At 46.5% G+C, this 13,323-nt stretch overlaps 1 protein-coding gene across 1 annotated transcript; it reads left to right on the forward strand.

Annotated features, from left to right (window-relative positions):
- The first annotated feature begins 7,339 nt into the window (after positions 1-7,339).
- On the forward strand, positions 7,340-13,317 carry Nkx6-1 (NK6 homeobox 1). Its single transcript, XM_015499183.2, is given in 5 exon segments — positions 7,340-8,556; positions 8,559-8,581; positions 8,584-9,112; positions 10,801-10,973; positions 13,032-13,317. Coding segments are annotated over 5 exon segments (1,095 nt in total). The 5' UTR covers positions 7,340-8,444; the 3' UTR covers positions 13,290-13,317.
- The last annotated feature ends 6 nt before the right edge of the window (positions 13,318-13,323 follow it).

The following is a 13,323-nucleotide window of genomic DNA, read 5'->3' on the forward strand; positions in this document are numbered from 1 at the left end:
GAACCGGTTCGAATAACGCACCAACATACAAACAAAGATAAGTTGTGTCCGCCGAAGAACTGAAAAAAAATGAAATATTCAAAAAAAAAATTCTCTCTCCCACTCTCTCTCATTTTAAAAAAAAAAAAAAAAAAAAAAAGGCCTTACTAATAAATAGTCCAGGGAAAGCAGTGATAAAAACGAGTGTCACCAATGATGACGCCAGTTCAGGCAACGTATTCATCTTCAGCTGGAGATTCTTTGGGGGAACCCCTCCTTTCTAGAACAAGTTTGCTCCCACACAATGCTTCTTATCTTTAACCTCTACCATCCAAATCATCTTGGGCAGCTTGGGAGGCCCAAACCAAAATAAACAAATAAATAATGCAAGGTGATATAAACTCTTCCTCTTTTTATTCATTATCTGAGGTCTGCCTTTCAAGTCTTTCTCTTCCTCCTTAGGACCTGCTTTTTGGTTGATGATCAACATTAGGAAAGCTTACTTCTTTTGAGGAAACTTCTCCCTCATGCATACAGGGGCCTTCAGCTTCTACAAGATCATCTCTATGAGACAGCTCCATGGGAAGATAATGTGCCAAATCCCACATCTTTTCGAAGAGGCTGAATTGTCAGAATGAAAAAGTGCCAGTTTTAAATAAAGAATAATTAACATACCCAAGATTACAGCTAGAAGGGGTGCAGCTTAAATCAGAACCTGTTGCTGAATCACAGGGAGAGAGTCAATCTATTCTGACAATAGGGTCTCAGTTCTGATTCGTTGATGCCTGTTCCATGATTGATTGTGAGAGAGCTTTAGTATCACTCCTATTCACTGTTCACAACTCCGTTATACTGAAGTATCCAAGTATTGGAGGATTTTCTCAGTGACCAATGAGATAACATGCTGGGCAGTGTGTATGGTAAAAGGGCCAGATTGATGGGTTTGTTTTGAAGGTACCTGGCTCTTGCATGACTTTTCAGAGCTTGAATGGACTACCTCTGAAGCAAATACATGACCAGTTACCCTGCTGGGTTCATGAAACAAGGAAGATGAGGTGCATGTATGTTAAAATGTAAAAGTTAGAAAAAATTGAAAATTAATATTTAAAATAATTAAAATACCCCAAACTGCTCTTAAAAGGAAAGTCTAGGGGCTGGAAGTATAGCTCAGTTGGTAGTTTGCTTTGCATGCACAGGGCCCTGGGTTCAATCCCAGCACCACCCAAACCAAACAAACAAAAGGAAAGTCTAGCCAAAAGTCTAGTCTAGGCATATGCCTACAATCCCAGAGGCTCAGGAGGCTGAGGAAGGAGAATTGCAAGTTCAAAGCCAGCCTCGACAACTTAGTGAGGCCCTGAGCAACTTAGTGAGTCCCTGAGCAACTTAGTGAAATCCTGTCTGAAAATAAAAAATAAAAAGGGCCCAGGATGTGGCTCAGTGGTTAAGACCCCTGGGTTCAATACCTGGTATAAAAAAGGAAAAAAAACAAAGAAAGAAAAGTCTACTAACTCACAGTAACTAAAATTAAAATTACTTTGAAACTTTAATATTTGACTTGTGTAAAAAGACCAAATGTATTTTCAGAAATTAAGCTCTTATTTGAATAATTTTAAAAAGAATTCAATATGCTCCAAAATCAGGTAAAAGCTAATTTTTTATAATGAATATGCAAAGAATTGTTCTGTATTTACTAAACAATCTACAATACTCAGACTGCTTTCACATCCTTTTTTTTTTTTTTTTTTCAGTGATTGAGCCCAAGACCTGTGCCTCATGCTAGGTGAGTGCTCTACCACTAACCCTACCATTCTCAGCCCTATGTTTTCACAAGCATTAAGAAGTGGTATCCCACCCCAACTCCCATTATCCAAGTAGCAATATAATATAGTGATTAAAAGCATGGCCTCTGAAACCAGCCTGCTAAGGGAGTTAAATGCCAGCCTCCCCAGGTGTGTAGTCTTAAGCAAGTCTCCTAACTTCTCTGTGCTCTAATTTCATTCCTTATAATGGGGACATTTGTAGTATCTAATTCATGGAGCTATTGAATTAATATTGTAAGATACCATATTAATACTCAGTGTTAGCTATCATTATTATGTTACAAAATTCTGAAGACTAGTGGCCAAATATCTCAAGAGGTTAATGATAAATGGAAGAATCAGGGTATGAACCCTGCCTTTCAAACACCAACCCCTCCCCCAAAGAAAAAACAGAATAAAAAGTACGTGTGTATGTACAAATATATATATACAACTTGTGTATATATACATATATTATATTTGTCACCTTCATATACATATATATATATACGCACATACATAAGTTGGATGTGCATATGTATATACATAATTTTATATATTTGCCACTGAATATGTGATTATTGGTGGCACTAGTTTTTAAAATAATTCTCTGTACTTTTCAAATGTCCTGTATTGAGCAAAATTTTGTTTGATAACCAGAAAATAAACGCAGGAAGCCAAAATAATTTCAGTAAATTCTGATTCTGATGGAGTCAAAAAATGGAGCCAAAACTGGGGTGGATGAGGAAGAAAGATTTAAAATCTAAATGTTCATTTTTGAAGCGGTTTGTTATCTGAATTAAAGCAAGAACTGCCAGATCCATACGTCACTTTATGATTTTGGAGGTTTAGATAAAAATCAAACACATGTTTATCAAATAAAGCCGTCGTTACACAAAGGCAGCTGCCGCACTGAGAAGATACTCAACAAAATAGCGCAGCCTCCTCTTCCCTAGAGCAACTGAAACGCTAAGAAGTTTTTTGCCACAAGAGGGCGATAACTGTTCAGGGTTTCTTCAAAGGAGGCTACTAAGGGAAGCTGCGCTGCTAGTTAACTTTTTTTTTTTTTTCCCTCACCAGAGAATGAGCTGCACACTCGAGGCGGATAGAACGGCCAACACCGACACACTCACGCACACTCCTCCCAGAAGCGACAACTTTTAGCAGGATGTAAAGAGAAACTGGTTTACGGAGTTGCTTTAAAAATTGTTATTTATACAAATACGAGGTTTTCGTGGCTGTTCATCGCAGACACTTTTAAATCTGGTGTATCAGACTGGGCTAGCATTTTATCCTATTAATAAATTCTGGAAACCAACAAGACATTCTTTCAAGCATACGATTCTACACCGATTCCCCTATTCTATAATATGGTGCAAAGCAAGTGGATTCTCTGGAATAAATAGGTCTCTGTTTAAAAAAAAATAGAAAGAAAGAAAAAGAAATGCTGGGGAAAGGGTTTTCATTTTCAAATGAGAAAAGATTTGATTTGCACAGATTCACAGATCTGGCGTTTCCTCGAATTCACTCTCATTGCGGAACTCGTGTTGTGGTATTGCAACAATTTCTGAACTTTAGCATTTCCCATCTTATTGGACCTTTCAGAATTTTCCCTTCCGAGTGTACATAATCTCCCAAAGAGCTCTCTAACGCTTTCTGCGACTGTAGGGCCCGGGTACAAGGCTGTCATTCAGACGATCCCTGAGAGAAGTCCGGGAGTGACATTGAAGATCTTTTCCGTAGAAGAATGATGAGGCTTCTTTGCTTCCCCCACTTGTTGGGTGTTAGTCTCTCCTGGGAGGCAGCCATGGTAGAATCCTCCAACGCTCTTCGCCATCAAGCACTTGTTGACCCCTTTCTAACTTAACTTTCCCAAATTGTCTCCTGAATTCTCAGTTAGAAGAGGTTGGGGTCCAGTTCCCACATCACAGCATTTACAGCAAGCTGAGAGAGACCCACACTCTCTTCCTTTTCTCCTGTCCTCTTCTTGATAATAGGTTGATCCAAGCTTGGGGACATTATTGTTTCTTCCTTTTATTTATTTCTATGTAGCCACCAGCTCGACCACTTTTTATTAACATTCACTTAAATCCTATTGTCCTCCACCTTCAAACCAAACAGGCCACACTCTTTGAAATGCAGGTATTAAAATCTTCTAGACAACTCAAGCAAACACATTTTAGGAAGGTCTTTGGTTCAAACACACACAAAGTTCCTTTATTCTTTTCACCCCTCTTTTCAAGAGTATAGAAATTGACTTTCTGTATCCTGACACTTGACATTAAAATATTTGGGGCAGAACCGTTATCATTTTTTTTTAACCCGGCTGCTGAATGTAAGTACATTTAGCTGAGGTTTCATTTGCATTCTTTCCTTGAGTTGCCCTGAATTTAATGGCTGTTCTTTTAACTTAAAACAGAAGTATTAAAACGCATTTGGTGCATTTCTGAGTCAAGGGTTACACCGAGGGTGGGAAGGTCAAATGAATTGCGCATGCTTACACAACTGAAGGGCAGGTTAAAACAGTAACTGGAAAATAGACGAGAATATCTCGAGTTCAATGTCTAGGGGGCACATAGCCTTCCTCACCCCCTACCCTCTTAGCCCTTTTGCAACCTCGGAATTTGGCCAACAGCTTTCATTTATTTTTCAATTAAAATGCAAATAACTCCCTGTCAAACAGTCTCCCCCTCCCCACGAATATAAACTTAGTAGTATATATATTTTGTAGAGATGTCCAGGAACCCTTGCTACCATGCCTTACACGTTCACTTCTGGAGGGGAGGGGAACAGAGGGTGCTTGGGAAAGTCAAACTTCACGAGGGCAGGAGGACGTGGAGGTCCCAGGTGGCCCTCAAGAGAGAACAAGCCCAGATTCCCAAGGGCATTTGAAAGCAGTGTGTTAAAATTGCCCCCAACAGAAACCCGCTTCCCACCTCCGCATCAGCTTGTCCAGGACTCGATCCCGAAGGTGGTTTTAACCAGACACTCGGAGCCGAGGGCAGGGCGATCTCTCCGTGGGAATGATCAGGGCAGCCCACACCCTCTGAGGACTTCCCCTCATTCTCCTTGCTCCCGGTCGGAGACCGACCCAACAGATCCAGGACAAACAGCACCCGCCTTCTAACAGCGGCCTGCGAGGGCGTCGGAATACTCGCTGCCCCCGGAGGGATTGAAGCACCCGGGGTTCACCCCCCGGGGATGAAGGTACACAGACCCCCAAATATTTTTATTGTTGTAATTAAGAACAATACTATTTTAATTCATCAATGTGCGCGATACACAAAAGCAAATGAAGGAAACTTAACATCCAGCTTTATAACTATTTACTGAAGGCGGTTAACCGGGAGTTGGGTTTAGTTCAATCTCTTCTATCTTCTCCGCCCCCACCACCTTCGGTTTTCTTTGTCTATAACACCCTCCTCCCCATTATCAGATAGTAAATTCGCAATAGAAAATACTCAACTCTTTCGGGTCGCTTTTTGAAATTGGAAAATTTCGTGATCACGGTCGGTCCTCTCTTCCTCTCAATTCCTACCTAGTCCTTGAGAATGCAGTTGTCCTGGAGGATCGGAGGAAGTCGCAGGAGGCCCAGACACGGGGTTCAGACAGGAGGTTCTGTGCCACTCTGGGAATGGCATTTCCAGAGGCACAAAGTTTCCGTAGTAAGGAAGAGAGCTGCTCTGGGGCCCCAGCTCCCAGACAAGGGCCGGGCTACACCAGGCTCCCTACTGTATCTTTCCAGCCAAGATAACAGGGTGCTGGGATTTAGATTCCAAGAGAGAATCTGGGTGGGGAAATGCAGATAGTGCCCATATCAGCTGTCTTCTGAGGCTAGAGTCTTGGCCTGCCTCCTTAGCATAATTCACATTAATGAAGGTCTTCACCTTTCCCCGGGTCAGATGCTAAAGTCTATGAAATGATGGATTTAACCAAGTCCTGAGTTTAATAAAGAAGGGTGGAGGAGAAAGAGGAGGGTCAAATAACTTTATTTTTATCTAAAAGAATGAACAAAAGTGGCAAAAGATAAATAATCCCTTTTCTCTCTCCAAATCTTCTCCCCAAATCTCAGACTCAACTTGAAACTAATACCCTTAAATGACTAGAACTTCTTCAGAAAGGGAGTAAGCTCCCTGGGTTTTTCCTGCTTGGATCCATAAAAGCACTTTGGTGCTCACAGCCAGCTCCATCCATTCCTGGTGCTGCTCAAGTTTCATTCTTGGACCATTAATTGCACTTATTTCAGTTTCTTGAACATTACGTTGGACTTAATGATCTGTCCAAATTGCTGTCATGACCACTCTCCAACAGTATTGCTTTAACAACCTGAATTCTCAAAATTGTCGACCTATACACAGTTTGGTCCTGCTGGGAATTTAAAAACCGGTCAGAAATGGAAGAGATTGAGAGGGAGTAAAAACTACTGCTTAACGCCTAAACTGTAAATACTCCTTTATCACAGTCCAGAAGCCAGGCACCCCCATCTTCTGCAACAATCTTGGAACTGAGAGCAGGGGCCAGTTTCAAAGAGGGGTTTGAAAAGCTTACAGTTCTTGTTCAGTGCCCAGATACTTGCAAAATCTCGGCTTAGATTGTGGTGATTCTGCCTCCATGTAAACCCCAAACAAGTAACAATAATAGTCAAAGAGAAAGAAAGTTTTTTTTTTTTTTAAATTTTAAATCCTCTTGTTCTAAGGTTTAAACATCACAGGAAAGATAGATATTCCCCTTAAGCTGATTTCGTTCCCAGAAAATTGAACAAACTCTTAAATGATAACCATCGCGGGGCACTCAGGAATGAAAAAAAAAAAAATGGAGAAAACAGAGAAGGAAGGCGGGAGGTGGAAAGATGGAAGAGGACCATCTTTCGGCCTACAAGGGGATTAAAGACATCTATAGGCTTAAGGAACAACAAATTAATTTACCCAATTCTAGAGGAGCCCAGATGGCCTTTAATTAATCCCTTCAAAAGAAGGAGCCAGGCCAGGGCCGCGCCGGCTGCCTGCTCCATTAGTTCCATTTTATAAGGGTCCAGACTCGGTTCGAGGTGAGGCGCCGAGAGCTGGTGGGGGAAGCGGGTAAGATGACGTGAGAGGGCGAGGGGGATGCAAGGAAAGAATATGAACTGCTTTTCCATAAAAGGGCTGGGTTTTTATTATTCTCTTTAAAAAGTAATACCCTCTTCGTCTCTACTTCCCCCCTCCCCTTTCCCACTTTATTTAACACAATTAATTGAGACTGCCACTGGTCCCACAGCCTAACCGCACCACTCGCCAGGTCCCGCCCCTCTTTGCTCCGCCCACGGGACTCCAGAGGTGGGAGGGGGAGGGGACTAGGTAGGCGCGGCCCTACGGCTCTCTAGCCTTAGCCAATCAGAGGACGTGGCGCTCACGACTGGGCGTAGCCCAGGGGAGCGACGTAAGGTTCCAAGCTGAGCGCTATTGGAGGCGGTGATTACGCCCCTGGCCTGAGCCCTCCTCCTCGTCCCCGCCCCCTCTGCCCCCTCGGAGTGACGTCCCTCAAAGTTCTCATTTTGGCCCCCACGTCCCCCTCCTTTTCGTCCCCCAGCTAAAGAGCGGTAGGAGTGATGCAAATGTTTTATTACCTTTGAGAGCTTCATCCGAACTGTCAGGCCCGGAGGGAGAGAGGAGAGAGAGTGAAAGAGCTGTGGAGAGGGTCATTTTGGCCAGAGGACAGACTTAGAAGAACGAACGAAGCCTGTAAAGCAGCGAAGAAAACGCGAGAGAGTCGAGTCAAAGGCGGACAGTGAGAGGAAAACAGGAGGTTGCGGGAGTGGGGCGGGGGTCTTCAGGCTCCTTGGCAGAAGTAGACCGACTATTGGAGCCGTAACCAAACCTTCCGACTTTTCACACTTAGTCTTTGTTTTTCTGGATTTCCCCCTCCCCTCTTCTTTTCAATATCGCAACTCTAGTGCCCCTTGGCCCAGAGGGGAAGGCGGGTCGGCGCACCAAATCCCGGCGCCGTGGGGAGTGGTGGCACTGCCCCTTCTGGCGCAGCAGCTCGGGGCAGCGCCGGCGGAGGCAGCTCGCCCAGAGGCGAGATCCTCCCGAGGGCTGGATGCGCTCTCTCCCCGAGCGCAACCAGCGTCCAGTGCGAATCAGTAGCGCAGTGGAAAGAGCGGAGAATCTGAGTAAAATTAGAGGAGCGCAACCGGCGGCATCCGGCGTCCTTTGAACCTCCCCAAAGAAAGCGAACCAGCCCCCACCCTCCAACATCAAAGTGGAGATTCGGTGACTCTTAACTTTGTTACAAACTCTCGGGGGCCTGCCTGGGTTTTGTTTTGCTTGTTTCCCGAAGGGGTAGGGGGGAGAAGATGAGAAGTAGCGCACTTTGAGTGATGAGGAAGTGAGAAGAGCCGGGGATCGAATCCAAGACTCTTGGAGCGAAAAGACAGTCGGTCCCACCCGGACACCCGCTTGTCTCCGCGACCCTCCGCCTCCCGCGTGGCGGGTTTGGACGTCTCTACTGCGCAGCACCGAGAGCAACTCTCAGCGGGGGCGTTCTCGGCCCAGTTGGCAGGTCGCCTCCGAGTGCCCAGATCGACTCTTTGCTAGCGCCCTCGGCGCTTCTGGCTCTCCTGAGCCCCGCTGGGGGCACGGGCCGGCGCCCTCGCTGCGCCGCTACGGGCTCCGGCCTGGCCGTGGGATGTTAGCAGTGGGGGCGATGGAGGGCACCCGGCAGAGTGCATTCCTGCTCAGCAGTCCGCCCCTGGCCGCCCTGCACAGCATGGCCGAGATGAAGACCCCGCTGTACCCCGCCGCTACCCCCCGTTGCCCACTGGCCCCCTTCCTCCTCGTCCTCGTCTTCCTCGTCCTCGTCGCCCTCCCCGCCTTTGGGCGCCCACAACCCAAGCGGCCTGAAGCCCCCAGCCGCAGGGGGGCTCTCGTCCCTGGGCAGTCCCCCGCAGCAGCTCTCCGCCGCCACCCCACACGGCATCAACGACATCCTGAGCCGACCCTCCATGCCGGTGGCCTCTGGAGCCGCCCTGCCCTCAGCCTCTCCCTCTGGTTCCTCCTCCTCATCTTCCTCGTCAGCTTCTGCTTCCTCCGCCTCTGCGGCGGCTGCCGCTGCTGCTGCGGCCGCGGCAGCTGCCTCATCCCCGGCTGGGCTGCTGGCCGGCCTGCCCCGCTTCAGCAGCCTGAGCCCGCCACCGCCGCCTCCTGGGCTCTACTTCAGCCCTAGTGCAGCAGCCGTGGCCGCGGTGGGCCGGTACCCCAAACCACTGGCCGAGCTGCCCGGCCGGACGCCCATCTTCTGGCCAGGAGTGATGCAGAGCCCGCCCTGGAGGGATGCACGCCTGGCCTGTACCCCTCGTGAGTATGATCGCCAGGGTCCTGGTGAATGTGCCTTGTGCTTGTTCTGTCCGTTTTCAGGTCGTGGCCCTTGGTGTGCACGCCGTTCGGTCCACCCTCTTGCCCGCCCCAGTAAGTCAGCAGTGCTGGATTCAAGGCTTTTCCCCTTTCCTCAGCTGGCTTTCAAGCGTCTCACTCTCCCCAAGTCGTGGGCACGCCTGGGCTGAGCCCATGTGCGTGTGTCTGTGGTGAACATAACTCGATGAGCGTGTGTCAAGTCTGAGGCCTTGGCTGATCCTGAAACTATGTAGCTGGGACCAGTAGCCCAGTCTGGGTTAGAGATGGGGAAGGGGGAAAGACCACTGTGAACCTACCCACCATTGCCGCTTTACCGGCTACTGCCTGCCAAACAGGCCCCCATTTCGCCTTCGCCAATCTGACTCGCCGCCTCTCTGCAAATCGGTGAGGACAGGCAGCAGTGAGCTCTCCACCGCCCGAGCGAAGTGCGTGTATTTGCATGCCTGTCTCCGCCCTGGACGTCCCCACCTTACCTTTTCGCCTTCGCCACCCAGTACACTGAGCCACGGTGAGCCTATTGAAGACAGGCCAGCGGCCTCAGAGGGGGACCAGCGCTGAGGGGCTAAGGTAGTTCTTACTGCCGGCCTCGCGCTTTCCCACACATTTCGCCCTCAGGGGTCTGGAACACATTGAGCCCAGGCAAGCTAAGGGGCCTGGTGGCACTAACAAACTGAAAGGAAGAGCCAGAGGACGAATGAGGTTAAGGGGCTTAGGGGCAATGTAACATCCTGCAATGACCTTGCCTGAGGCGACGGAGTTGCCCTAAGATTTCAGTAGTCTTCTGGGCAGTGGCCACCACACGGCGTCGAAGGCTCTCGGCCTTCCAGGTGGCGTTCAGGACCCAGCTTTGGGCCTTTTCTCACTCTGCTCTTTGCTTTGGCTCAGTTCCCAAAGTTTCTCTAAGTCTCCGAATCTCTTTTCGTGAGGCTGAACTGTAGTAACTGCAGGAAGTTGCGGGAGCCAAGCGGAGGCTCCCTTGGGAAGTCCCGGGACAGTGGGCGGCGGAGGCTGGTGGGGGGTGTCAGGGAGACCTATTGTATCGGTTTTGATAGCCGTGTAGGGGCCACCAACAAAGGCGGTGCCCCCTCCTCTCTCCCCTTCGGCCGCTGCGGCGTTAGACTGGGGGGCGATTTAGCTCTCTTCTGTGCATAAACAAGGAGCCCTTTGTTGCCGGGACACAGGTTAGGGAAGCGTTAAAGCAAGAGAGAAAGAAAAAGAAAAGAAAAAATGGGCAAAACTAGTCATACCCCCGCAAAGGCTCGGGTCCGATGCGAACCAACTGGACCAGGAGGCAATCAGAATAGTCTTATACTCGCACACCTCCTTAATTTGAGCGGGCTTCGCGATTGGGCCCCGAAAAACTTTAGCAGTAGACTCCCTGGCTGTTTGACATTGGTGTTGTGCAGAAGGTATTTACTGCTGCACCCAACACGCCCAGCTTTTAAAAAACAGGTGGGTGTAAAAGGCAAACCGAGAACCTCTGTGGGACTGGAAACACCACACGTCTGGTGCACGTTTTCTTTTCCCACCAAAACATTGTTTTTCGAATTTTTTTTTTTTTTTATTCCCCAGTGGAGCCCCTTGTAATCCATTGTTTCCTCCCTCCCCTTGTTGTTTATCGGTTCTTGCAGATCAAGGATCCATTTTGTTGGACAAAGACGGGAAGAGAAAACACACGAGACCCACGTTCTCTGGCCAGCAGATCTTTGCTCTGGAGAAGACCTTCGAACAAACGAAATACTTGGCTGGACCAGAGAGAGCTCGCTTGGCCTACTCGTTGGGGATGACGGAGAGTCAGGTCAAGGTGAGTGGACCCTGTAAGCCTCCATGAATAGGCCTTGTACCTTAGGTCGCGCGCGTTTGCGAGGGGACACACACACACACACACACACCCACCAAACTGCCTCGGGGATGGGGGGGCGGTATCAGTCTGAGTAGCCTGGGGAGAAGTTGAGAGAAATGAAGGGGTTACAAAGGCTAGGTCTTGCCTGAGGACAAACTGTTGATGAACAAAAGGAATCTAGTTCCAGCCTTTGAAATTAGGTTAATCTAGATAGTAGCACCAACCAGAGGAAGTCGTCATTATTAGAGAATAAAAGTATTAAGGAAATATAAGTTCAGAGAATAGATCAGGCCAGTTAAATAGCTTCTACTTACTCTTTTTGTAAAAACATTCAAATTCAGGATTTTGTCAATTCAGGCTCCACTAGTTATATAATTTTCTAATGTAGATCAGCATTACAATTCTCCTATATTAACTTGCAGATTAAAAATTAAATCCACAGATCTACCACTTTAACTGCCTATGAACCTGCTTATAGTTTAAAGGCATCAGTTTTGAATAGTGATTTTTCTAAATGAATCGACAAGTTTATTACTGTATTATAGGATTGAATTCTGTTTAAAACAGGTTTACAAACAGATTTAAGATATTGCAGTTTATGGCAACAATATGTAATTAAAATGTCACATGGCTTATAATTGAGTTATATAGTATATTTCTAGGGAATCAAATTTTAGAAATCTTTTCCTGAAAAATAAAGGAATTGAGCCAGTTGTGTAAATTCAATCTGTTTCCTGAATTTTTTCAGTATTTTGTCCCTCTCTTTCAGTTTCTTGTAGTTGTTTCTTTGGGATGTATGTCTGCTTTCATTATATTGTTTCTTTTTAAATTAAGTAAGAATAGCATTAATAATGCCTGCTGGTTAGAATGTATTTCCTCCTGGAAAAACATCATACTAGCATCATAACATACATTTTAGGAGTAATTTTGCATGTGGCCATTACAATACCATAACATTTAAAATTATTTTTTCTATGGGCTGGTATAGACCTTACCATAATAATCTGGAGGTCTTCATTTGTCACTGTAAATGTCTGCATGGCTAGAAGTGAATTTATTGTAGTATAAAGTAAATCAAAATCACTTTTAAAAAACAATTCTGATTCTTTGGATTAAATACAGGAAAGATGGTATGCATAAAAAGGATAATTTGATATCATTGGAAGATCTGTTGCTTATTGCTGATGCTTTAGGTTAAAATTTAAGTATCAGACACATCAAATATTAATAGGTTTAAAAATATTTGTATATAGAATCATGTCTTCGGTAGAAGCAATATTAAAACAATGTTTGAAAGAATAGGATGACAATAGAAAATAATGTAATTGGCAACATTTCACATTTAAAAAATGACAGATAACAATACTAGTTTTCACTTACATCGTAAGAGTAACGGTGCAGGGAGGGAATTTATCTACAATGTTTGTGAACATTCAGGTCTAAAATAAATGAAACAATTAGATGTCCAAAAGCAAAAAGGAGAATAGAGGTGATTGGGGTAAATGCTATGCCTTTTCCCACAAATCACACTGAAAAGCAAGTATACTTTAAGTTGTTTGGAATCCCTTAATCTAAGAAGGTAAATAAGGAAAATGACAGCCTCTGGGGAAACCTTAGGAAAGGGGGAAAAAGTTTTCTACGTCAAGCTAGAAAGTAAGAGGGCGAACTCATTTTTAGGGAAACTTAATTTTAAGTTTCCAAGTTTTTTTTTTTTGTTTTGTTTTGTTTTTAACTCTTCTGAGAAATCACTCACAGACAACCTCAATACTCTAGTGTTACTATTGCTATGGCAACGGCAATCAGTTTGTTGGTGCCTGTTACTCTGGGGAACCTGGGGCGATGGAGACTGACTTGGACGGTGCAGACAGGGGAGGTTTCTCAGGGAGGGCGAAGGGCGAAGGCCATAGGGGCCAACTGGAGGAACCCCGAGACGTGGGAGCGATATCGCCGCCTGCGTCTGCTCTGGTTAAGTTCCTCGCGCCCCCGTCTCCCCTCTGCTTCCCTTTCTCGGTGCCTCAGGTCTGGTTCCAGAACCGCCGGACCAAGTGGAGGAAGAAGCACGCGGCCGAGATGGCTACAGCCAAGAAGAAGCAGGACTCGGAGACCGAGCGGCTCAAGGGGGCCTCGGAGAACGAGGAAGAAGACGACGACTACAACAAGCCTCTGGACCCCAACTCAGACGACGAGAAAATCACGCAGCTGCTGAAGAAGCACAAATCCAGCAGCGGCGGCAGCGGCCTCCTGCTGCACGCGTCTGAGAACGAGGGCTCGTCCTGAGCGCGGGTCGCCTGTCCCCTTTTCCCGGCTGCAG

This window comes from Marmota marmota, unplaced genomic scaffold (assembly GCF_001458135.2).
Source record: "Marmota marmota marmota unplaced genomic scaffold, marMar, whole genome shotgun sequence".
Taxonomy (NCBI): domain Eukaryota; kingdom Metazoa; phylum Chordata; class Mammalia; order Rodentia; family Sciuridae; genus Marmota; species Marmota marmota.